Consider the following 25945-nt stretch of genomic DNA (forward strand, 5'->3'; position numbering starts at 1 on the left):
TTGTCTTTGATGTGCTGGAGAACCAGTTTCTCAAAGCACTTCATCAGAATGGGGGTAGTCATTTAGGCTAGACACTGCAGACCTCTTTGGTACAGGGAAGATGGTGGCTGTCATGAAGCAGGTGGCAACACTCTCCTGTGACTGTGATACGTTTGAAATATCAGTAATGACATCAACTCGCTGGTAGGTACATGTTCTTAGTACACGGCCAGGCCCAGCAGCTTTACTCACATTCACTCTCAGCAGGATTCTTCTCACATCTGCTGTGGATACTCACAGAGGCAGATTGGACATGACAGCTGACTCTTTGTTGAGGAGATCAAAGTGAACATAAAGTTGTTAAACTTATCTGGCGACATGGCCACACACGATGCTTTTGAAACCTGTGATGGTCTGGATCACTTGCCACATGTTTTTGGTGTTGAGGTCTCTCTCCAGTCTCTCCTGGATGCCAGCTTTCAGTCTCACTCTGCCAGTGCTGTATGCTTCCTTGTCACCTGACCGAAAGGCAGCTTTCTTAGCTCTGGATAGGGCCCTCACCTCTCCATTCATCTGTGCTTTCTGGTTGGGGATTTTATTGATTGGGGGTGGGGGAGGTCTTTGTAGCTGCCTCCCCTCGTCTGATCAGGTTCTGTCAGCGCAGAACATGGTCCACCTGTCAAGGGCAAAAGCTCAATCTAGGAAGTTGTGGTGGAGCCAGGTCTCTGTAAAGATGTGGGCTCTCTTCCCCTCGTCCTGGGGCGATCACACCGCTTGTGTTTTTCATAAGCAGGAAACATCAGTTTATGATTTAAAGGAACAGTCAGATGTTTTATAAGATATAACCTGGAGGGAAATGTGTTGATTCCGTCTGGTAGATCAGTGATTCCCCTGAACACCACCGGCTGCTGCTGAGACTTAAACTAGCTAATAGTAGCAGAGGAGTTCAAATAGAGATTGGTGGTGGAAACATCCAGCTTCCAGTGGTTTTAGTACAAATATGAACTGAAAAAAAGATAGCTGTTTCTCAGCAGTTCTGCTTCAATCTGAGAGCAGATGTGACCACGACTGTGTGTGACACAGCTGATGGTCCACAGTCTGTAGCTCAGGTTCAGATCAGCAGCTGAGGTCACATGACTCATTGTTACCAAACATAACATACATTAGGTCATGAGTGTTGTGTTTGAGGGTCTCAGCTGTTTCTTCTCTGATGCTGCTGCTGCTGCTGATGATGATGATAATGACAGTGATGGTGATGATTGCCGAACCAAAGTTGGTTAGTTGGTTGGTTGATTGGTTGGTAGGGTGGTTGGTTTGTTGGTTGGTTGATTAGTTGGTTGGTCAGTTGGTAGGGTGGTTGGTTTCTTGGTTAGTGGGTTGGTTGATGGTTGGTTTGTGGAGGACTGATGCTGCTTTCACAGACACTAAACAAACATCAAGAGGGAGCGCAGGGATTGGATTAAGTGCAGTGGACCATGGGAGGATCACTGCCCACTGTGTTGCTGTTGCTTGTGCTTTTAACACTGTTTGGTGAATTGATAAATAAATAATCCCCATTTGTCTTCTGTGAGACATTGAAAATGTTGTTGAATTTTAGTTATTATTAATCGTGACCTCGGCACAGTGAGGTGCTGCTCTGCTGCCTTCATTACCCTCTGTTTCTATGAGCCTTGTGTTAGCTGATCCTCTGGGAATCCGGGAGTTCAGACTCTCACACAGATGTTTGGTCTCATCAGGATGCGTCCCACTTAGTTCTGCTGTGGTTTGTTTCCTCACAAACAGGGGGAGGGGTGAAGGAGACCACCACAGCTTTCAGCCCAATAACCAATTTCAGGAGGTTATCAACTGAAGTGAAGAATATGGGGACTGATCCTGAATTATAGGGACAAGCAGGAATTTAAAGACTGAGCATGAATATAAGGACTGAGCGAGAATATAAGGACTGCGAAATGAATCCTGGATGGTTTTCTTTATTTTTTTTAGCTCCACTACTGACAAACTGGAAACCTTAATGAGCTGCACACCTTGTTATATTTAAGTTTGAAGATGGTCATTCGGTCGATCCAGTTCATCCATCAGAGACATAAATCTCATCAAGGGGTAAGTGGCTGAGCCCGAGCAGCAAACCTCAGCCTGGGGTCAAAACAGATGGGCATTGCAGGTCTGGAGGGCAACCAGGAGGCAAGGCTGAAAGGCAGGGCAGCTCTGGACGATGACCTAGATGGTTCCGATCCAGATGGAGCAGGAGGACGATCAGATAGACGGGACCGCTCAGGAGGCCGGTGATGAAGGCTGGGCCACTCTGGAGGTTGGCAACGAGGCTGGAGGTCAGGAAAGGCAGCTGGCACCACAAGATTCGGCTGCAGGCTGGGGCAGACTGCTGGATAAATATCAGTACAGGACAGGAGACCGGCAGCTGGAGTGCAAGACCGGCTTCAGTGGTAATCGACGGCTGAGAGTTGGGGGTGCAGGACAGGCAGAGCGCTGGAGTGCGGAGCAGGAGGTGGGCAGCTGGAGGTCTGGCTGGTCGTTTGCAAAGATGGCCGACTGACAATCTCAGAGAGGTCTGAGGAAGGACACTCTCTTGCGTACCATAGTCAAAGCTGCCTGTCTGTACAAATTACTAGGGGCCCTCCTCCAACAGCCTCTGATGCACATGAGGGTATTCTCACAAAAAGGTACAAAAGCTTATAGGATGGTGAGGCAGGCAAAGGTCAAATTCAGAGATAGCAGTCCAAAAAGACAAACAAATCCAACAGGGAGCAGGCAAAAATCCAATAAACGGGCAAGGTTGAAGAAAAGAAAGCAAGGATCCAAAAATACCAGGAGAACTTATTTTTATTACTGCATATCATGTTGGTCTGAGGCTACAGGATGTAGGCTGTTGGGATAAGTCTACCACTATTTCAGTCGGGATCCTCCTCTCCTTCCACTATCTGCGCGATACTGTTTTGCATCCTGGACTCAATGCCGCCCAAGATGATTGTTATTGGTCTAAAGGAAGACAAGCAAGCCAGAGTGTTTTTTTGTGAGACTCTCTATGCGAGACTAGTCTCAGGCAAACAAGACTGTCCTAAAACCAATTAGGTCACTTCATAAACTAGCCCTGAAAGTCCTGGACAGGAAATCATGACAGTATCATTGTGATATACTTGTGCAATATAAAATGTTAAGCTTTTGATTGTCTCCACACAGAGATGTGCACAAGATAATCCATAAAGCTGCTCCTCCACCGTTGAAGAGCTTTGTTCAGCTCCGCTCTGAGCTTCAAGGTCTGCCTCGAGGGGAGATTATAGCGTCCCTAAACTAGGCTTTTTTCTTTTAAAGCCATTAAAGAATGGATGAAGCTCCCTGTCAACCTGAATCAGATTCCCGTATTTTCTCCTGTGAAGTTAAAAAATTATTATAAATAGTCAGTCTTGTCAGCATTAATTTCACATTTTGACGACCTGTTTTTATAATGTGAGGATGTAATAATTTGATATTTGTATTCTGTTTTATTTGCTCTGTGTTTTATTGTTTCTTTTCCTGCCCAGGGACCATAGATGGAAATGAGCGAGTAGCTAAATCTGGTACAAAGCATCTCTTCTCTTTTTGAGATTAATGTATTTTGTGCATGTTCCCTGATAGAAATACATTTAATGAACTAAACTACACTTAACAAAAGGAAAGGAACAAAAGGAAAAGGCTGGAATGCTTGACACAACGAACTGATGAGGAATTCATGGAACTGAGCCAGTATTTGAATGGAAATTGGACAGAGAACCAGACTGCCAGTGAGATTGTCCTGAAATGTCCAGAATTCAGTTCAGACTGAAGTCGCGTTGAAGCGTCACAGAAATGTATCAGACTTTGTCACATTGATGTCACTGTTCACATCATCAGTAAACATCTCCACAGGATGAACCCTTTAGATTTAAGTGACTCCATGACTTTTCCTCTATCGCCACCATCAGGACAAACTTTACATTTTTATGTGTGACAAAGTCATTTCAGCTCACTGTCCACATCCAGTGAGGTTCTGTAGCAATCAGCTCAACACAGGAACAATCCAGTCCAACACTGAGCAGCTGGTTCAGAGTTAACTTTCATTTTGAGTTTTATTGGAATCCAATAACGCCTGCCTGCTGTCGATCTCTGCTGAGGTGACGAAGAAGAAGAAGAAGGAGAAGAAGAAGAAGAAGGAGAGGGAGGAGGAGGAGTTTTCTGTTGTCAGAACTGTGAGTCAGCAGAGATTCAGACTGAATCTGAACCAGATCAGCAGACCTCTGTCCTCCCACTCACAAACAGCTGGACTGTAACCACTGAGGGACGCAGGGTTGGTGATTACAGAAACATTAACATATAAAACATACAAAAAACATATAAAACATTACAAAGTAATACTGACTGTATTATTAACATGACCTGTTATCATACAACTCAAAGCCACCACACTGTCTGCTCCTGCTGTTTATAGGGTTCATATGTTTTTTACTTTCTTACTTTGTTCACTTTGTCTTTTTAACACCTCTGGATTATAAGATAAGATCAGATTTTATAAGAAAAGAATTCTCATGTTATAACAGATAAAGAACTATTTGAGTGAAATGAATAAAAACATAAATAGAAAATGTTATGGAATTCAAGAAACTACATTAAAAAAATATATATAATATATTAATAATATTAATATATATATATGCAGATAAATCTATTATACAACTATATAAGAGAACTGTGCAAATATTTGTTTGAAAGAAACAACAACAACTGTTACAACCAATATTTGTCAATAACATATAATACAGTACAAGTATGTGAGTATATTAATATTATTAATATAGGAGTGAATAATAAATACAATATACATATATTAAAATATATAGTTTAATATAGGAGTGAACAATAAATACAATATACGTATATTAAAGTATATAGTTGTGGTGAAGAGATATATCTGTATATGAGAGTAGGAAAGCAGGTGTGGGAAGCAGAGCCATATGGTCGACCCCCCCCCCCGGACATCTTAACCAATCAGATTGCGTTGCCCTGCATAACACCCCACCACGCACACACTGATGCTGGCTGTGTGTGTGTGTGTGACATCACAGTCATGTGCAGTGTAAATATGCCCTTCGCTGGATCACTACTTCAGTAATTAGTCATTATCTATTTTCTGATCTTTCATATCTTCTATCAGCTGAACTGCACATATGACCTGCCTGGAATTTCAGTCCCGTCTAACCAAACCAGGTGCTAAATACATCCAGATTAAAGCCAATCAATCAGTGCAATCAATGATTCTATGATTCTGCAGCGAGCAGAACACCAGCTGTTTGCTGTTGTTGTTGTTTATTGCAGTTAGGTGCTGTTTGTTAGTCAGTTGTTGTGTGTGCCCAACAGAGACTGATGTCTTGTTTCTTCAATAAACCAGGGTGTAGACATCTTTGACCGTGTTGCTTTGGTAAGAAGAGGTGCAACTGAATCCAGGAGACTGGAAAGGGCTGTGTTTAAAGAGGTCTTCAACAGGTCCTGTCTCTGCAGTGAAAGGAACCAGGACCACTGGTAATCACTCACCAAACGTAGCTAAAGTTGACCGAAGTGACGAGTGGTGAATTCATCAGCACAAAAATGGAGGAAAGGCTACTGCTGCTTCAGTTTAATTAATGGTCAGATACCACGGATGTGACAGCAGAGACGGTCAGAAACCTCCATCTTGCCTGATAAAATCCAGTCATGGGTGTTAGTGAGTAGGTTCATGTACAAACTGTGACTGTTGAATTACATTATTGGTGATGGATGATGATGTTGCTAAAGATAGTGGTGGCCTGCGCCTGGGTCCCCTGCTTCTCCCCACGTGATGCCCTAAGATAAGCCTTTATGTCGGAGACTCTGGTCCCATGTGGATAGTAAACTGTGGCCAGCGATGCTAATCTAACATCGAGGGTAATGAAGGTCCTTCTTTAACCCTGTTAGCGGCAGCTCTGAGCCTTTGATTATGGGTTGGGTCCAGAGTTGCTTTTGTTTGTTCGGGTATTGTTGAGCTTTGCTGGAAGAGGGCAGTTACTGGTTTACAAGCTGATCCCCTGCAGGACTCAGAAGATACACTAAGACTGTATAACATGAAGTAACTCTGAGTAACTCAGAAGTAATCTCACTGAATAACTATGAAGCTGTACTTAGACACATCAGTGTTTTGAGCTAAATGCTAACATCAGCATGCTGCTCTCCCAACTCCCTGATTGTTGGGGGAGACTGGTTGGCAAAGAAAGTGGCGTTGGATACAAATCTAGAGCTTCTGAATGGTCCAATATGAACCTCAAGTGAACATTTTCTGTAGGAAAAACAAACGGTTACTGTGGACGCCAGGTTTGATGCTGGATTTGACGCCTGATGTGACTCCTCCCACTGAGGTCCGTATTCGCTGCCATTACGAAAACTGTACACTCAACGCCCAGAAGACTGAGTGTGTGTGCTGCTCTCAGCTCTCTGTCTAATTTTAGCTGCTGCAACACGACAGTAAATCTCTGTGGACAACAGATTTACTTAGTGTATGTGCGTGTGTGTGTGCGTGTGTGTGTGTGTGTGTTTGTATCACAGAAACAAACCCTTCCAGCATCTGAGTGTTGAATGCCAAAGTCATGCTGAGTGAATAATGAACACAAAATCATCACAGACTGAACAGCTGATTAATTGTCAATTTCTGAGACTAATTGGTGAATTCATGAATCAGTGGAATTAGTTATTGTTGAACTGACGATAATCACACGTCACTTAGCATCATATCAGAGCTTCTGATGGAGCTGATGTTAAAACTATCTCAGGCTGATTTCAGATCAGCAGCTGCAATAATGTGACCGATTTAAAACACCACCTTGTTGAATGATGGATCAGCCATCTGCCATGTTGGACCAACACCAGCGGGACTCATATGAAAGACAAGAAGTTAAGGAAGAAAAAAAGTTCTGCTTGCTGAAGATGAAAATGTGTAAAGTTAACAAATTATTCAGACAGACAGTTTTTATGCCGAGGCAGGTATTATGTTTTCAGGCTGTCCGTCCATCCGTCTCATCCTTATGAACGTGATATCTCAGAAACGCCTCGAGGGAATCTCTTCAAATTTGGCACAAACGTCCAGTTGGACTGAAGGAGGAACTGATTAGAATTTGGTGGTCAAAGGTCATTGTGACCTCAAAATGACCTTGACATACACGAAATTATGACAAAATTTCACACATATTTTTATCCAATAGGTCAAAGGAATCCATCTTTACACAGTAATCAAGTACATGTGTACCTGTACTAAGACAGTAGACAATACATCTATGATAATCCTTCATTGATCAGTTCAACATTGTAAATTCACTGGATTCAAACATATGTATCATCAATATGGTGACAACTTCCATTCAGCCAGAAAATACACCTTATACCTTTTATTCAGTTCCTTCAGTCTTCACTACACATATTATATGAGTGTGGACAGACTTGTTGGTGGAGGAATACAACCTCGGGGCGGTAACTCTAGTTTATTACCAGATTTATTTTTAACACATTACTAACATAATAACTGTCAGGGCACCCAAGAAATGTGTTGATTGAGTAAGATTGCATTTTTTGCTTATGAATTCAACTTTTCGTTTGTAAGAAGCAGAATGTGTTATTCCTTATTTTAAAGTTACATGCTCTAGGTTTAAATGGTATTTATGTTCCCCTCATGTGTCGTTAGTTAGGTCAGTTGTTCCTTTGGCCAATTTAGTTAATGTTGCTTTGTCTTTTCTCCTTTTTTTGAAATCCAAACAAACTTGTTCATACAACATACAATTGTAGGATTGTATCTAAAGGCAAACGTGTGTGAACTTGTTCTCAATGTCGGGTTGAAAAGCCTGCACTTTCAGACAGTCTTGTCTGAGGACATTCATAGTGTTGACCTCTGCTGTCCACATGAAAAGTGACAGAAATAGTTTTGTAAAGAAAGAAAGTAAAAGTCTTCAAGAATCTACAGCAACCACAGTTGCCTTTGACTTACCACTTCTATATGTCCTCTGGATGGCAAAAGAAATATAAAAAGAAGGCATTGTGGTTTTAGCAGCAGTTAGCATTGGAGCTATTTGTTGACCAACAACCACTAAAGACAGTGATATCATATATCCAGTCCTGAACTCAGAGTGTAGTTGCCAGGTTTGAGCTCTATCCTAATTCTGTCAACCAAAGCCAGCTGACTACAGGATGCTGACTAGTTGGTTAGCTAACAGCCAGACAAACCTTGAGTTGTTGGAAGGGGGAAGGTGGATTCTTTCATATAATCAGGTTCTGGATAAGAAGGACTCCTGGTTATTATGATGTTACAGAAAATGAAACTCTGATCATCTCCTTCTGTTTTTCAGGTGGTATGTGTGTGTGTGTTGCTGAGTGGGCGAGTTTCTCCAGCAGAGTTAACCTGCGAAACGCTAATCCTGCTGTCGACCAACCTGACAGGTAGCTTCCTGTCTGTCTTCCTGTCTCTGGTCTACATTTTTATTCTCAAATAATAGACAAACAAGTGAAACTGATTTCTGCCCCTCTCTCTCTTTTTCTGCCTGTTCTCTCTTAGCGAGGACGTTGGCGTTACTCAACCAGACGTTCACCATCAGTAACACCTCAGGTTTGTACAGCTGATTGTAGACTTAATTTAACTTTTTACAGGACTGACTACTATAAACAACAACAACAAGAATACCCTCAGTAAAAAAAACAGGCTGAGCATTCTGCTTTTACTGTCCTCTAGTGGTTAATATTTTCACCATGATTGCACTCTTTGGACATGGTTTTGTGGTATACCTGTGCCATATCTTCAGACTCAGTCAGTGCTGGAACAAGCCGTCACCAGTTATAAATACAACTGGACAACAAGAACAAGGATCCCAAGTACCATACTCTGGTCTACCTTGGACCATATAGGACTGCCCAGGACTACAGTGGACAATCCCAGAACACCCAGAATTACTCTGCATGTCTATGGAGTACCCTGGAACTACTTTTGAATACACACCACCAAACTAATCTACCTTTGCACAGTGTCACTTAGTGTAGTGTAACTAACTGCACTACACAGGGGTAACCTTAATACCTAGGACTAACCTGCCCTAACTATGTATGAGTACCCTGCAGTACCCAGAACTACCCTAACTATCAAGACAAGAGTATCTTTAAGTACTCAGGATTACTTTTACAACACAGGAGTGTGGAGAAGCTCTCCATAGTCAGAAACGAGAAGTTAGCGACACCAGCGACCATAGTGAAGTGTATTCCTGGGGCCAGAGAGGGCGACATTGAATCAAATTTAAAACTGCTGGCTGAGGACAAGCGTAAATACAGTAAGATTGTTATTCACTTCGGCGGTAATGACTCCCTATTACGGCAATCAGAGGTCACAAAAATTTACGTGGAGTCGGTGTACGTTTGCAAAAACTCTGTTGGACTCTTCTCTGTTCTCACTCTTCACTTTTCTCTGGGCCCCTACCTGATCTGACCAGTGATGATATGTTTAGCTGCATGTCATCATTCAACCGCTGGATGCCGAGGTGGTGTCCAGCAAACGATGTGGGCTTCGTAGATAATTGGCGGACTTTCTGGAGGAGACCTGGTCTGATGAGGAGAGACGGCATTTATCCCACTTTGGATGGAGCGGCTCTCATATCTAGAAATCTGACCGACTTTATTAGTGAACCAAAACCGTGACAATCCAGAGTCCAGATCAGGAGGCAGAGTCGCAGTCCTACACGCTTCTCTGCGCTTCCATTAGAGCAGTGACCCACCCAAAACCCCATAATGACTGTGTCTGCCCCCCGACCACTTAAATTAATTCAATCAAAAATAAACAGGAGAGGAGTCATTAATAATAACTTAATTGTTCTGAGTCTTTCACTCCCAACCTGGAAAACCAGTCTTATTCGTGATAGTCTATCACGCTCCAGGTCCATACTCTTTTTTTTAATCTGAATTCTCAGAGTTTTTATCAGTTTTAGTCCTTAAAACAGACAAAGTCATTATCGTAGGTGATTTTAATATTCATGTGGATGTTGATAAGGATAGCCTTGGTACTGCATTTATCTCTTTATTGGATTCGATCGGCTTCTGTCAGAGGGTACAGAAACCCACTCACTGTTTTAATCACACCCTCAACCTGGTTCTGACATATGGACTTGAAATTGAGCATCTAATTGTCTTTCCACAGAATCCTTTGTTATTGACCAATTATTTAATAACTTTTGAATTCCTATTACTGGACTACACGCCATTAGGCAAAAAAGTCTACACCAGATATCTATCTGATAGTGCTTTAGCTAAATTTAAGGAAGTGATACCATCTGCATTTAATTCAATGCCATGACAACTGAGGACTCCTATGCTAACCTTTGTGATGCGATTGACACTTGACTCTATCGCCCCTCTAAAAAGGAAGATATTAAAACAAAGAAAGTCAAAGAGAGTCTCCAAAAGCAGAACAGGAGCCAGAGCCTTCAGCTATCAAGCTCCTCTCCTGTGGAATCGGCTCCCAGTTTGGGTCCGGCAGGCAGACACACCTTTTAAGAGTAGGCTTAAAACTTTGCTTTTTGATAACGCTTATAGTTAGGGCTGGCTCAGGCCTGCCTGGACCCCTAGTTATGCTGCTATAGGCCTAGACTGCTGAGGGACTTCCTATGATGCCAGGAGCTTTCCTCCTCTCCCTCTCCATCTTTACACATTCATCTCCCTCCAATGCATGTTACTAACTTTATATCTTCCTGGAGTTTCTTTGTACTCTGTCGTCTCGCAGGCTCCTGTGGATCGTGGTCCTGGTACGCCTGGCTGCTGCTGCCATGGGCCTGCCTGACTCTCACCACTACAGTTATTATGTTTAGTTGTAGTTCTGTTACTATTAAAGCTGTCATTGCTATTATTAGTCTCAGCTATTATTACAGCTGTAACTACTATGATCAGTCATATTTCCATTATTATTATAATTATAGCTGCTATGGCTACTGCTAGTGCTGCCATACATCTCTGCCTGTCTGTCTGTCTGTCTGTCTGTACGTCTGCCTTTCTGTCTGTCCCCCTCCCTCTTTCTCCCTCCCTCTCTCTGTCTCTCTCTCTTCCTCTCTCCCTCTCTCTCTGTCTCTCAAACCCAACCGGTCAAAGCAGATGACCCCCCCACCTAGAGTCTGGTTCTGCTGGAGGTTTTTGCCTCTTAAAAGGAAGTTTTTCCTTGCCACTGTCGCAAAAGTGCTTGCTCATGGTGGGAACTGTTGGGTCTCTGTAATAACATTATAAAGAGTCTGTTTAGACCTGCTCTATTTGTAAAGTGTCATGAGATGACTTTTGTTGTGATTTGGCGCTATATAAATAAAATTGAATTGAAATTGAATTGAACTTGATAAAACTCCCTTAACTTCTATACTCTTGGTACTTTTATTCGTCACAGGTTCTTCTGGTCTGTCTTACTGTCTGTCTGCAGGTTTATATTGTGATCTGTCTGTGGACGGTATAGGAACCTGTTGGCCTCGCAGTGTAGCAGGAGAGCTGATCACCAGACCCTGTCCTGAACAGTTCAACGGCATCCACTACAATACCACCAGTAAGTACCTGTCTGTCTACTTGTTAGTCTGTCTGTTATGTGATCAGATGTTCCTTAATAAATACTGATCTAAACTCAGGAGCTGGATTTCGCCAGGGTGTGGCCCACAAAGGTGTGGCCAAGTTACCCTCCAATGGTCAAGAAAGTGTAAATACCAGAGATAGAGACATGAAAACTGCTTTTGTCTGATATTAGTCCACCTGAAGATGTCTGTCTGGCTGCTGGCCTCTGCTGACAGCCAGACAGACAGACCGATACAGTCAGCTGGTTCTGATGACAGCTGAACAGAGGATTGAAAGGACACTGCTTTGCTGAATGACTGTATATTGTGTTTCAGTCAAAGGAAGCTGCGTTTCTCAGCTGTTCTTGTTGGACTCTGAAATGTCTCTTCCTCAGCCTGTTATGATGAACCTCTGAACTGGGACACTGCATGTTAGAGTTGATGCGATAATCTTGTACCCTCCTCAGTCCTCACCCAATCACATGCTGCCAATTAAGTGTGAGCCAATCACAGATTGACACTTTTTGGTCTCACTGACGTTCAACAACACAGTGAGGAGAAGAGACGACAGCAGAGGAGGATTTGGTGACTTTTTATTTCCTGCCAACTGGCTGGATTACATTCATTCCCAGTTTGTGTGTGTGTGTGTGTGTGTGTGTGTGTGTGTGTGTGTGTGTGTGTGTGTGTGTGTGTGTTAAGATGTGTGTGTTTGTGTTAATGTGTGTGTGGGTGGCAACAAATATCCTGTAATTAGAGGGTTAGTTGTTGATCTGACTTAATCGCATGAGTCATCTGTGTGTGTGTGTGTGTGTGCGTGTTAAACCAGCTGGAGCTCATGTCTCACTCCAACTTTATCATCATCATTATCATCATCATCATCATCATCATCATCTCTTCACACACTGATGCTCTCGCTGTCTCTCCTCTGATGTAATCAAATCTCTGGCCTCTGATTGGTTGGCTGTCAGACTACAGACTAATGAGCTAGCTGACAGTCAGTACTGAGTGGGTGTATTGATCTGTTCAGCTTATCAACTTGCGGAGCAGCTGATCTTGGACTTGTTGATCGATCCTGAAAACAGCTGGATAAGAAGTCACCTCACCCATAAATGGGGCGGGGGGGGCGGGGCAGAAGGGGGTGATGAGGGCTGTGACACCAGTTAGGACCAAATTACAGCTCGGGTGTTACGCTGTAGCTGCCTATGTCACACAGATTAATTCATATTTCAGTGTTGGATTTGTTTGAGTGCGAGTTTTTCATCTACAAGACACTGGTCTGTTAAAACTGATTTTAATATTAAAACTCAGGAAGAAAGTACATTTAAATTGACAATTCACTTGTATTTACTCATACCTTTACTGCACTGTGTTTCAAAGGGAAATATTTTAGGTAAAGATTTCATGTTAAAACATTATAAACTACAGCTCAATAGTCTAGTTTCAGCCAAATGTGTTTCAAGAAAATCCTCCAAAGAAAACATGACTTGCTGCTTGTTTCATCCACTGCTGCTGTGTGAACATGAGTTCACTGGTTGATGGAGATAAACAGCTGGTGGAGCTAATTCTCCAGTCGCTGCCATTAAACCACCACAGAAGAAGAAGAGGACACCACAAGATGACGTCATTAAAAGAGCTGCAGTCAAAGCTCAAACGATGGAAAACCATGTGGAGAACATGATAGAAATACATTTGTGTTGTGAGGAAGGTTACAGTCTCCTCATTGCTCCACACAGATCTGATATTTTCAGCTCTTCACTGTTGACGAAACAATCTCATCACAAGGTCCATTCAGTAACTTTCGATCGTATCACATGATCTTCATCAGCAGATGCTGTTTGCCCAGTTGTCATGAAACTATAGATGTTTGATTTTTCACTCCCAGCTGCTTTCTAACACTTTAGTTAATTTTCTGTCAGTTGTAACATATTGTTAATGTTGTTGTTAGAATAACCATTGTGTGTGTGTGTGTGTGTGTGTGTGTGTGTGTGTGTGTGTGTGTGTGTGTGTGCAGACCGGGTGTACAGAGAGTGTCAGCCGAACGGCAGCTGGGCTCCTCGAGGAAACTACAGTCAGTGCACAGAGATCATCGTCCTGGTGAGACTCATCACTGATCAATGCAACCACCAATCACTACACTCAGATTAGACACTCATTAGGGCTGTCACTCAAAGTCAAGTTAAAATGTAAAAGTACAATTTCATTAACACAAACTGTGATAAACACATTGTTTTATAACCTTCATGACTCGTCCTAATTAAAAAATTCTTATAAACCTGATTCTGAATGTTTCAGAAGTCCACTACAGAAAATGACTCATTACTTCTGTTGAAGGTCTCTAGCTGTAAAACCTGGTTAAATACAGTCTATTTGATTGGTGCTGAAAGGACCTTTTACACAACACTACCCCTCACGAATAAGTCTGTTAGTTTTTCTGTTATTAGAGTTTTAAAACAGTTTGTTCATCAGAGCTCTAATAAGAAGTTAAACCTCAAACCAGACCCCAAACATCAGTAACGTCACCTTCGTCAAGGGTTAGGGTTATATATGTTTGTATCAAAGAGAGGATACTGTTGTATGTATGAAGTTTTAAAAAAGTCAGAAGAAAAGAACAACTTATAATTATTGTTTTTATACTTACAGCAGTGAGGACGTAGAGCCAACATCAACAAAACACAGGAATGATGAAGGCATAAAACACCAAAAACATAAAAAAAAATATATTTAGTTCAGCTGTAGTTACAAAACCTCAACGTAGTGCACATCACAATTACTCGTCCATCTTTCTACATTGGAAACAATGACTCTGCACAATGTCCAACCTGTGCATCTGGTGTGAACTCAATAACAAAACCACAACAACAAATCTTAAGTCTACTCGTGTGTTCACACTTGATTATTGTGACAGCCCCCATCAATATACTGATCATTGCCTTCAGTCTTGGCTGAGACATCATAGTTATTAAAGGTGACTTCATGATGATGATGATGACGATGATGATGATGTTTTAAAATTTCCAGATAAATGTTTTTGTTGTTTGTTGCCTAGCAACAGTTTCTTACAGACTTTAAACCTTTTGAACATGTGTTTGGTGTACTTGACTTTGAAAACATGAATGAACAAACTGCACTTGAAAGCAGCATGCAGACACCAGAATCATTATTAGTTCAAACCTTCATTTAAGACTCTTTGAATTATATTTATAATAACAGAAAATAAAACAGAAAAGTTCAAAAGCAACTTGACTTGTTTTAAGCTTCATCACACCATGGGGGACAACATGACAGATTATTAGAAATAGACAAAGAACTGCTGCTACAATAAACACAACAGACTGTAGACATATACTGTAATTTACTGACTCAGAAAGGTTTGGGATTTGGATTTAGTGTTCTGTTCCCTTTTAAAGATGACAAGACTTCATGTTTGTCCTAAAAGACTGAGACAGAGCACACGTATGTCCCCACAGACATATAAAACAAGAAAACGCTTTTAGGACCAGAGATAGTGTGTGTGTGTGTGTGTGTGTGTGTGTGTGTGTGTGTGATGTTAACACATCTATTGGGTGATAATGTGTTTTTCTGATACTGGCATCTATAATGGATCACACACACTCAGAGGGCAAAGATTTGTTCTGACTGTTTGTTAACCTCAAACCACTGAGTAGTCTGTCTGTCTGTCTGTCTGCCTGTCTATCTGTCTGTCTGCAGTAAACCTAACTTGTTACTGGTGAGAGTCACCATTAAACTAATCAGTACCACCACCATGGTGAATGAAAGAGAAGTTCTCTGTAATCAAAACTTTAATTGAATTTGGAATGAATGGAGCACAATCTTTGACCGTGGTATCCAGGTCTCCTTAAAGCTCCAATGAACTTTTGCCTCCCCCTTCTGGGGGATGCCTACATGTAGCCCAGAGCCATGTAGAGACAGAGTTGCATCAACTCTGTTTTCTAACTAATTACCAAATATCACAGTTCTGTCTCTCTGTATATTTTATTTACATATTCTAATTGCCCCCCAAGAACTTCCTGGAACTATCTGAAGTCTACATGAATCACGTGATGATCAAGCATTTTGAACTTCTTTGATGCGACTCTGTCTCTACATGGCTCTGCTGTTGCCTTGGTGACAGCCCACTCCGTCACTATGGTTGCTATATTCAGCTCTGGTAAACCAGACATTGCTGGCTGACATAAAATGCATCACTACTGGTGCACCAGCGCGGGAATGTCACCATAGACACCAGATTTAAAAACTCTGTATACTGAAACACAGAGAAATGTACCTGGCGGTGAGAGGGTTAATTAGCATTGTGTGAACTTGTTTTGTTCACGTTCATTTATATGTAAAAGTCCTCAGAATCAGAATCAGAAATACTTTATTGATCCCCAGGGGGAAATTGTACCTGCACTCCAGCTTTGAAATATTATGACATGTACACTACTTTTTGCTAACAGTCCCACATTTTATAGATGGGAAAACTGCAGTTATGACTCTACAGCTGTCAGTGATGACACAAGATGATGATGATTAAGAAGTGTCAGATATCTGAATTTACTGCTCACTGTAGAGTGTCTGTTATAGAGGAGTGAATGACTGAACGTGCCCCTGACAACACCTGTCAGCATCACAGGGCATACAAACCATGAGGTGGACATTCTGTGTATGACTGATCTGCACAAACACAACTTCAGGTACAAAGACACAACCAGCTCAGCACATCTGGACTACAAACACACACACACATACAAACATCAGCAAACAAACAAACCTGAACCAATCAGAGACAAGTGTGAAACCATGGATGAGTGAGTGATGAAAACGTCAGTGTGAACGTTAACGTCCGGAGAGATCTGTGTGAACCATCTGGACCTTCAGAGTGTGTGTGTGTCGTGTAACTCAGTTAGTGTCCCTCTCTTTCTCACGAGAGAATCTGTCGCCTGTTTTCTGCTCTGCTGTAATTGGATGGCAAAGTTGGCTGCCGGCCAATCATAGAGCCGTAATTAATAAGAGAGAAAGGTGTGCCTGTGTGTGTGTGTGTGTGTGTGTGTGTTTAGAGTCAAAGGAGACTGAGGATAAAAGAAAAGTACCATAAATATTCATTATCAGAGGACACAGACATATACACACTGAGGATTGGTTCTTTGTTGTCTTGTTTACATGTTTTGGCATCATTTCTATTCATAAAAACAAAAACAAGGGGGGCTTCCAGGGGAGCAATGACTGGAGACAACGCGCCTCGCGACCTCTCACCGATATGAATTTAAATCTTCATTATCAACAAAAAAAAGGACACTTTAATTGTATTTCTTTTAAAAAGCTTAACGTCCAATGTGCTTGAGAAAGTAAATTACTCCAGGGACCTGAGAGTGCCGAACTCGAAAAAGGGAAACAAGCGGAAGAGTGATCTTGCTGAAGGAGGCCCAGGTGGAGCCAAGGCCTTGCCTGGGGGAGAGCTGGTGAGGTAAACACATGCAACCCAAATCAGAATGTGGGCGTTAGCGGCAGTAGCATCCCTATGCTCTGAGTTGTACACAATAAAACTGTAACTTGTGACGAGATTATTGAAAGGACGCTGCGGTCACTCTGAGGGCTGAAATTGCTGTTTTGAAAACAGAAACCAATGCAAGCATCACACACTATCATTGATAACATTATAATTTCTAGTCTCTATTTTTTCTATTTGTTAAAATAGTTTTTACTACTTTAATAGAAAATATGCATCTTGACTTTATGTCCTGTTATGTTGTTAATTGCTGTAGAGCAACTATTGTACTAACAACTGCCAACACTCTGCGTCTCAGGGATCACATAAGGAGGTTACTATATATCAGAATCAGAATCAGAATCAGAAACTGTTTATTGCCAAGTAACATACATTACAAGGAATTTGCTGTGGTCTGAAGGTGCTATTGTTTTGATAACAAATAAGTAGAATATAAAAGCTAAAATAAGAATAAGAATAAAAATAAAAATAAAAAATAAGATAAGATAAATAACAACAGTGCAGTGACCAGAATAAAGTAAAGTGTCCAGATAAAGTGTCCAGTAGGGGGTGGGTGCGTTAATGTAACGCAGTGGGGACAGGGGTGATGTACGTTAATATAACGTATAGCTTGTGTTTGTGTTCTGGGGGGGGGTCAGTGAGAGTTTGTCAGGTTGACGGTTGAGGGGAAGAAACTGTTTTTGTGGCGGGAGGTTTTGGTCCTGATGGACCACAGCCTCCTGCCAGAGGGGAGGGGGTCGAACAGATGGTGTCCGGGGTGGGAGGGGTCGGCAGCGATCTTCCCTGCTCTCCTCAGGGTCCTGGAGGAGTACAGGTCCTGAAGAGATGGGAGGTTGCAGCCGATCACCCTCTCTGCAGAGCGGATGATACGCTGCAGTCTGCGTCTGTCCTTGGTGGAGGCAGCAGCGTACCAGACGGTGATGGAGGAGGTGAGGATGGACTCTATGATGGCAGTGTAGAAGTGAACCAGCATTGTTTGTGGCAGGTTAAACTTCCTCAGCTGCCTCAGGAAGTACATCCTCTGTTGGGCTTTCTTGATGAGGGAGCTGATGTTCAGCTCCCACCGGAGGTCCTGGCTGATGATGGAGCCCAGGAAACGGAAGGACTCCACAGTGTCCACTGGAGAGTCACACAGGGTGATGGGGGCGGGTGGGGCTGCGCTCTTCCTAAAGTCAACAACCATCTCCACTGTCTTTGAAGCGTTAAGCTCCAGGTTGTTTCTGTTGCACCAGGTCACCAGGTGGTCAATCTCCCACCTGTAGGCAGACTCATCCTCACCAGAGATGAGTCCGATGAGGGTGGTGTCGTCCGCGAACTTCAGGAGCTTGACAGACTGGTGACTGGAGGTGCAGCTGTTGGTGTATATATATATATATATATATAGTCTTCTGTGTCTGTGTTTTTTTCCTTCTTTTTATTATATCTTTTATAATCCTGCAGTAGGTTTGCGCTGTGCTCTAGAAGTTAGACAAAGCGGTGGTTTTATGGACTTGCTTTTAGCATTGGGGGGATAGGGGCCGGGAGGGAGGAGTGCTAACAGATAGGATTGCAAAACACAAATATGATACAGGATAATTCAGAACGATCCAGGGGGAGGCCAAGGAGAAGTACAGGAGGAAGCTGGAGTGGAAACTCCAGCAGAACAACATCAGAGAGGTCTGGAGTGGAATGAGGACCATCACGGGTTACAGGCCAACCAACAACAGAGGAGTTGAAGGCAGTGTGACCGGGCCAACGAACTGAATCTGTTTTTCAACAGATTTGACTCTGTGGGCCCTGCTCACCCCCCCCATGACTCTTCTGCTGTCTGCCTCCAACCTTCACCTATTCCACTCCCCCCTCCCCCTCCTGCTCCTCACAGGCCCCCACCCCCCTGTGAGAGTTTTCCTCACACCTCGTTCCCCAGTCCCCAGGCTGACGGCACTCTTCAACCTGACGACACCACCCCTCCCCCGCCAGTCACCTCTACAGCCGTGGCCAAAAGTTTTGAGAATGACACAAATATTAATTTTCACAAAGTCTGCTGCCTCAGTTTTTATGATGGCAATTTGCATATACTCCAGAATGTTATGAAAAGCGATCAGATGAATTGCAATGAATTGCAAAGTCCCTCTTTGCCATGAAAATGAACTTAATCCCACAAAAAACATTTCCACTGCATTTCAGCCCTGCCACAAAAGGATCAGCTGACATCATGTCAGTGATTCTCTCGTTAACAGAGGTGAGAGTGTTGACGAGGACGAAGCTGGAGATCACTCTGTCATGCTGACGGAGTTAGAATAACAGACTGGAAGCTTTAAAAGGAGGGTGGTGCTTGAAATCATTGTTCTTCCTCTGTTAACCATGGTTACCTGCAAGGAAACACGTGCAGTCATCATTGCTTTGCACAAAAAGGGCTTCACAGGCAAGGATATTGCTGCTCGTAAGATTGCACCTAAATCAACCATTTATCGGATAATCAAGAACTTCAAGGAGAGAGGTTCAATTGTTGTGAAGAAGGCTTCAGGGCGCCCAAGAAAGTCCAGCAAGCGCCAGGACTGTCTCCTAAAGTTGATTCAGCTGTGGGATCGGGGCACCACCAGTGCAGAGCTTGCTCAGGAATGGCAGCAGGCAGGTGTGAGTGCATCTGCACGCACAGTGAGGCGAAGACTTTTAGTGGATGGCCTGGTGCCAAGAAGGGCAGCAAAGAAGCCACTTCTCTCCAGGAAAAACATCAGGGACAGACTGATATTCTGCAGAAGGTACAGGGATTGGACTGCTGAGGACTGGTGTAAAGTCATTTTCTCTGATGAATCCCCTTTCCAATTGTTTGGGGCATCCGGAAAAAAGCTTGAAGAAAAGGTGAGCGCTACCATCAGTCCTGTGTCATGCCAACAGTAAAGCATCCTGAGACCATTCATGTGTGGGGTTGCTTCTCAGCCAAGGGAGTGGCCTCACTCACAATTTTGCCTGAGAACACAGCCATGAATAAAGAACGGTACCAAAACATCCTCCGAGAGCAACTTCTCCCAACCATCCAAGAACAGTTTGGTGACGATCAATACCTTTTCCAGCATGATGGAGCACCTTGCCATAAGGCAAAAGTGATAACTAAGTGGCTCGGGGAACAAAACATCGAAATTTTGGGTCCATGGCCAGGAAACTCCCCAGACCTTAATCCCATTGAGAACTTGTGGTCAATCCTCAAGAGGCGGGTGGACAAACAAAAACCCACGAATTCTGACAAACTCCAAGCACTGATTATGCAAGAATGGGCTGCCATCAGTCAGGATGTGGCCCAGAAGTTGATTGACAGCATGCCAGGGCGAATTGCAGAGGTCTTGAAAAAGAAGGGTGAACACTGCAAATATTGACTCTGCATAAACTCAATGTAATTGTCAATAAAAGCCTTTGACCCTTATGAAATGCTTGTAATTATACTTCAGTATACCATAGTAACATCTGACAAAAAGATCTAAAAACACTGAAGCAGCAAACTTTGTGAAAACCAATACTTGTGTCATTCTCAAAACTTTTGGCCACGGCTGTACAATGTGCTTCACTGCTGACCATGTTAGGAGACAGCTGATTAGACTCCACTCAAGCAAGGCTGCAGGCCCTGATGGTGTCAGTCCCAGGGTGTTTAAAGCCTGCGCCCCCCAGCTATGTGGAGTACTTCACCATGTCTTAAACATGAGCCTGAGTCTTCAGACGGTCCCCATGCTGTGGAAGATGCTGCGTCCCAGTGGCTCCAAGGACTACAGACCCGTGGCACTGACCTCCCACATCATGAAGACCCTGGAAAGACTCGTCCTGGAGCAGCTCCGGCTTATCAGCCCCTACTTGGAGTTGAGGATGCCATCATCTACCTGCTCAACCGCGTCTACGCCCACCTGGATAAGCCAGCAACCACTGTGAGAGCCATGTTTTTTTACTTCTCCAGTGCATTCAACACCATCCATCTGGCTCCACTGGGTGAGAAGCTGACAGAGATGCAGGTGGATGCCCCCCTCGTGTCCTGGATTGTCAACTACCTGACTGGCAGATCACAGTATGTGTGCTTACAACACTGTGTGTCAGACAGAGTGGTCAGCAACACCGGGGCCCCGCAGGGGACTGTCCTCTCTCCCTTCCTCTTCACCATGGACACCACGGACTTCAGCTACTGCACAGAGACCTGCCATCTTCAGATTCAGGTTTCTGATGACTCAGCAATGGTTAAATGGTAAAAACATATAAAACACAATATTTTTTAACCCATTAAACTTTGAGTTTCAATGCCATCCTTTCTCACATCAGGGGGATAGTGGGTAGTGATAGTGATCTGCCACACTTGATTTTGCCCTTTCCTGCACTTGTGAGAGAGGTGCCAACAGCAGCTTGAAACCTTCACAGGGGCATGGGTTTCTGCCTGGGCTTCAATTTCTTCTGGTGCACTGCATGTGTCTGATTGTATACATGAGGTTTCACAAAAAATATCACACTGATGATGTAGAGGTCTCAAAAACTCATGTATCAAATATGATACACTTGGCGTTACAGGGTTAAAATTGGAATATCATGTGGAAAACGCACAATGCACTTCTATAGAGAAATTTAATAAGATTCTAAAACTTAAATACAAATTTAATAAAATACTCTCAGCAAGAATTAGTGAAGCCTTTATGTTGTCAAAGCAGAAGTATTTCAAGTTTGGCGATAAACCAAATTACCACAAACCAGATAACAAAAAAAAGGTTTACCTAATAGTTTTACCAAAAATTATAATTCATTATTTAAGGTTAACATTGATCCCCTGATAGATAAACTCCAGAATAACATTCAGGGGTTAGGGTAACCCTAACCCTAACCCTTCTGGCTGGATGATACAGCGGTGCTACCTGCTACCAGTAGGTTGGAGATGGAGCGAGAAGACTGTTTACCTTTCACCACTGGTGCAGTGATTTTGTCACCTGTGCCACTAAGCAAAGTAAACTACAGTAACAATCCAATCATTGTACCAAACAGCAATTCAGAATACCCGGCCTTCTTGGAGTCGCTTGGTGGTGATTATATATCCCATCTGGCCTGAGCCTTGGGATCCCTCTGGAGGAGAGGGACGTCTGGACCCTGAAAAATCCTGCTGCCACAGAGACCCAGGCCGAGGTGGAAAATGGATGGATGGGTGGATTTATTAGTAGTTCATGTTAAAATAAAAGGTCTACTGTCATAAAATCCTGTGGTTGATCCATTTGATTTCACACCACAAACAAACCACCAGAGTTTACTTGGAACTAGACTGAGATCCTCCTTTTCAGGTGTTCTTGGTCCGGTTGTTTGGTCCACATCAAAGTGTGATTGACCGCTTTCACACCACAACAAAGAAACCGAACTAAGCGGACAAACACACCAAACCGGTTAACCCTTAAATGAGTCCTGATGAATAAATAAAATGCAATAAATTAAAATAAAAAATAAAAACTGGTTCTTTTCCACATCAACAAACGTCAGGTTGTTCAGTTTATACATTGTTATTTATTTGCTTTCTGTCTTTAATGATTATTTCAGCATATTTATTATCATTTACAGCCACTAAACCATCAACAGTCATCAGCTTCACAGAGCTGCTCACTAATGTTGTAAACATTAGACATTTTAAATAATATATTCAGAAATTCCTCATTCTCAACATGCTTTTATTTGGAAGTTACACCAGAAACAGATGATCGACGGCTGTTTTTCTGTCTGTTTACATCTGCTGTTTGTCTGATTCTTTGTTTTTACCTGTTAGAACTTTGCTCTGACATTTTGTATTACAGTATATTGTGCAAACAAACACCACTAACTGCTGTGTGTGTGTGTGTTTGTGTGTTTTCCGTTTGTTCAGAGGAAGAGTAAAGTTCATTATCAGGTTGCTGTGATCATCAACTACCTGGGTCATTGTATCTCTCTGGGAGCTCTGCTGCTTGCCTTCACACTCTTCATGAGACTCAGGTAATCTACCTGTCTGTCTGTCTGTCTAATGCGGCAGTCGCACTACAAACTGACATTCGCTCATCCATGTGAAATAGTTTGGGGCTGGAAGCTTGGTGACGTAGTGACTACTCGCAGGGTTAACTGTTAACTCTGTCACTTCATTCAATAAAAATGATGAAAGACAGAGGATAAAGCTTGTTAGCTCCTTAGCTTGGTGGCAGACTTTATTAACACCTGTATAAGCATGGTGTCTCCTAACTGTGTGACACGCGATAGCTGCCTCCATTTTGGATTTGGTCTCCGTCCACTCAAAGATCAGCTCTGTCGGGACAGCTTTCTATTGGCCAACTGTTAGTAAACCAAAGCTACCAAACAATTTCTATCATGACTGCAGTCCAGGATTCTGGCTCTGGATCTTTCCTTGGTTTTGATCTGGGGGGCAGGAGTTCTTTGTGGTGACTGATGAGGAACAGTTTGCCTTGAATGATCAGCCTCATCTTTTGCTGTTGCTGGACCTGGATCCCCTGTAGCTGCTGCTGTTACTAGTGCAACTATGACTGGGTGCCATCTTTGAGTACAGTATCCAGTTCTTATAATTAATCGCTGACTGACAGTCTGATGTGAGAGAGGAGGGGTCAGTTCAGACGCTGTAAAGACCTGAACCAGCAAAATGAAAAGTTAGACTGGGCTTGATCGGAGCTCATCAGAGCCAGAGTTGAAAGCAGAATGAGGTTCAGGGACACAGGTGAAGCGATTCAGTCTGCAGTGAAATAAAACAGCAGGTAAACAAACCTCCGGCTGAACTGAGAGCAGCTGGTTGATCAGATAGATGAGACTCTAATGAACCTGAAGGATCTGGATTCTGTCTCCTCCTCTGATCCTCACAAACACACCAATAAAACAGAGTGTGTGTGTTGGGTGATGTCCAGTCATTGTTGGAGGATTAAGGATCAAACAGAGTCGGAGGATTAGAAGGATCAGAGACTCACAGATGAAATGAAGCTTCAGTCCAAAAGATCCTTTTCTGTTTCTGTGTCACAGACAGATCTCAGACTGAGAAGAAGAAGAAGATGATGATGATGATGATGATACAGAGAATTAGATTAAATATGTATTAGAGAAAAGATGAAGCTGTTGCTCTGGACCGCAGGACATGGAACATATTCTCTCCACAACCTCGAGGGATGTCGATCACTAACCTCACAGCATACTGAATGCTAATTTCACATCAATAAATCAAGTTTATGTGGATCTGAAACGTATATGGTCAGAAGAAAAAAACAAGCCAATAAACCAATGTGACTGAAGATGTAACCTGTTAAGAGTACATATGCTTATAAGAAGATGTCCAGAGTCAAACATGAATAAGATCAAACCACAGAAATAAGGTTTTTATTCACCTATTCATTTCAGTCCTGTCACTTTTCTACTTTTCCGATCGATGTGAAGCTATTGTGTATAAAACTAAATACTTCCTTTTTCATATTAAAAGTATTTCAGCCGGCCTATTATTGGCACCACAAACACACATGACTTCATCAGATGAAACAATAATCACAATCAGAATCAGAAATACTTTATTGATCCCCGGGGGGAAATTATACAAGATCTACAATTTCACCACTACCACTACAAGGAAATACTTCTATTAGGGTTGAACAGAACCAGACTCTAGGTGGTCATCTGAGAGAGAGAGAGAGAGAGAGAGAGAGACAGACAGAGATACAAAGCAACAACAGTAATAACAATAACAACTATAATAATAACAGAAATATGACTAATAATAATAATGGTAGCAGTGCGAGTCAGACGGGCCCACGGTGGCAGGCAGTCCACAACAACGTCCCCTGCGAGACGAGAAAGCACAAAGAAACTCCGGGAAGATAGAAAGTTAGTAACATGCATTGGAGGGACATGAATATGTAAAGATGGAGAGGGAGAGGAGGAAAGCTCAGTGCATCATGGGAAGTTCCGCAGCCGTCTAGGCCTAAAGCAGCATAACTAGGGGGCTGGTCCCGGCAGGCCTGAGCCAGCCCTAACTATAAGTGTTATCAAAAAGCAAAGTTTTAAGCCTACTCTTAAAAGTAGAGAGTGTGTCTGCCTCCCGGACCCAAACTGGGAGCCAATTCCACAGGAGAGGAGCTTGATAGCTGAAGGCTCTGGTTCCTGTTCTGCTTTTGGAGACTGATGGAGACTGATGTTTCAATGTTATGGAGGTGAAAAAAGGCAGATAACTCCGCAGGTGGCGCTGGAGGCCAGGGCAATGCCATCTAGAGTAACAATATCTTTAGATAATGTGTTTCGGAGGTGTTCAGGACCAAGTACAGTCTTGTCTGAGTTTAACTTCAGATAATTGCAGGTCATCCAGGTCTTTATGTCCTTAAGGCATGCTTGGAGCTTGGCTAACTGATGAGGTTCTTCTGGCTTGATCGATAGATATAGCTGGGTATCATCCGCATAGCAATAAAAATGTATGGAGTGTTTTCTAATAATATCTCCGAAAGGAAGCATATATAAGGTGAATAATATTGGTCCAAGCACAGAACCTTGTGGAACTCCATGACTGACTTTGGTGTACATGGAGGATTCATTGTTAACATGTACAAACTGAGATTGGCCTGATAAATACGACTTAAAACAACTTAGTGCGGTTCCTTTAATGCCAATTAAATTTTCTAGTCTCTGTAATAGGATATGATGGTCAATGGTGTCGAATGCAGCACTAAGATCTAACAAAACAAGTACAAGACAAGACAAGTCCTTTGTCTGATGCAGTTAGAAGGTCATTTGTAACTTTCACCTCGCTATGATGAGCTCTGAAACCTGACTGAAAGTCCTCAAGCAACTTATTGTCATGTAGAAAGTCACACAGCTGGTTGGCGACGGCTTTCTCAAGAATCTTGGAGAGAAAGGGAAGGTTAGATATTGGTCTATAGTTGGCTAAAAC

The 25945-nt window shown here is 42.7% G+C and overlaps 1 protein-coding gene across 1 annotated transcript in view; it reads left to right on the forward strand.

Annotated features, from left to right (window-relative positions):
- The first annotated feature begins 2200 nt into the window (after positions 1 to 2200).
- Positions 2201 to 25945, forward strand: part of crhr1 (corticotropin releasing hormone receptor 1) — a 34998-nt gene continuing 11253 nt past the window's right edge. The window contains exons 1-8 of the mRNA XM_070923725.1: positions 2201 to 2482; positions 4125 to 4199; positions 8349 to 8439; positions 8555 to 8605; positions 11438 to 11557; positions 13570 to 13646; positions 19894 to 19905; positions 22910 to 23016. Of these exons, the coding sequence (XP_070779826.1) occupies positions 2201 to 2482; positions 4125 to 4199; positions 8349 to 8439; positions 8555 to 8605; positions 11438 to 11557; positions 13570 to 13646; positions 19894 to 19905; positions 22910 to 23016 (815 nt within the window). The remainder of the gene's footprint in view (positions 2483 to 4124; positions 4200 to 8348; positions 8440 to 8554; positions 8606 to 11437; positions 11558 to 13569; positions 13647 to 19893; positions 19906 to 22909; positions 23017 to 25945) is intronic.

This window comes from Enoplosus armatus, chromosome 17 (assembly GCF_043641665.1).
Source record: "Enoplosus armatus isolate fEnoArm2 chromosome 17, fEnoArm2.hap1, whole genome shotgun sequence".
In the NCBI taxonomy this organism is placed as follows: domain Eukaryota; kingdom Metazoa; phylum Chordata; class Actinopteri; order Centrarchiformes; family Enoplosidae; genus Enoplosus; species Enoplosus armatus.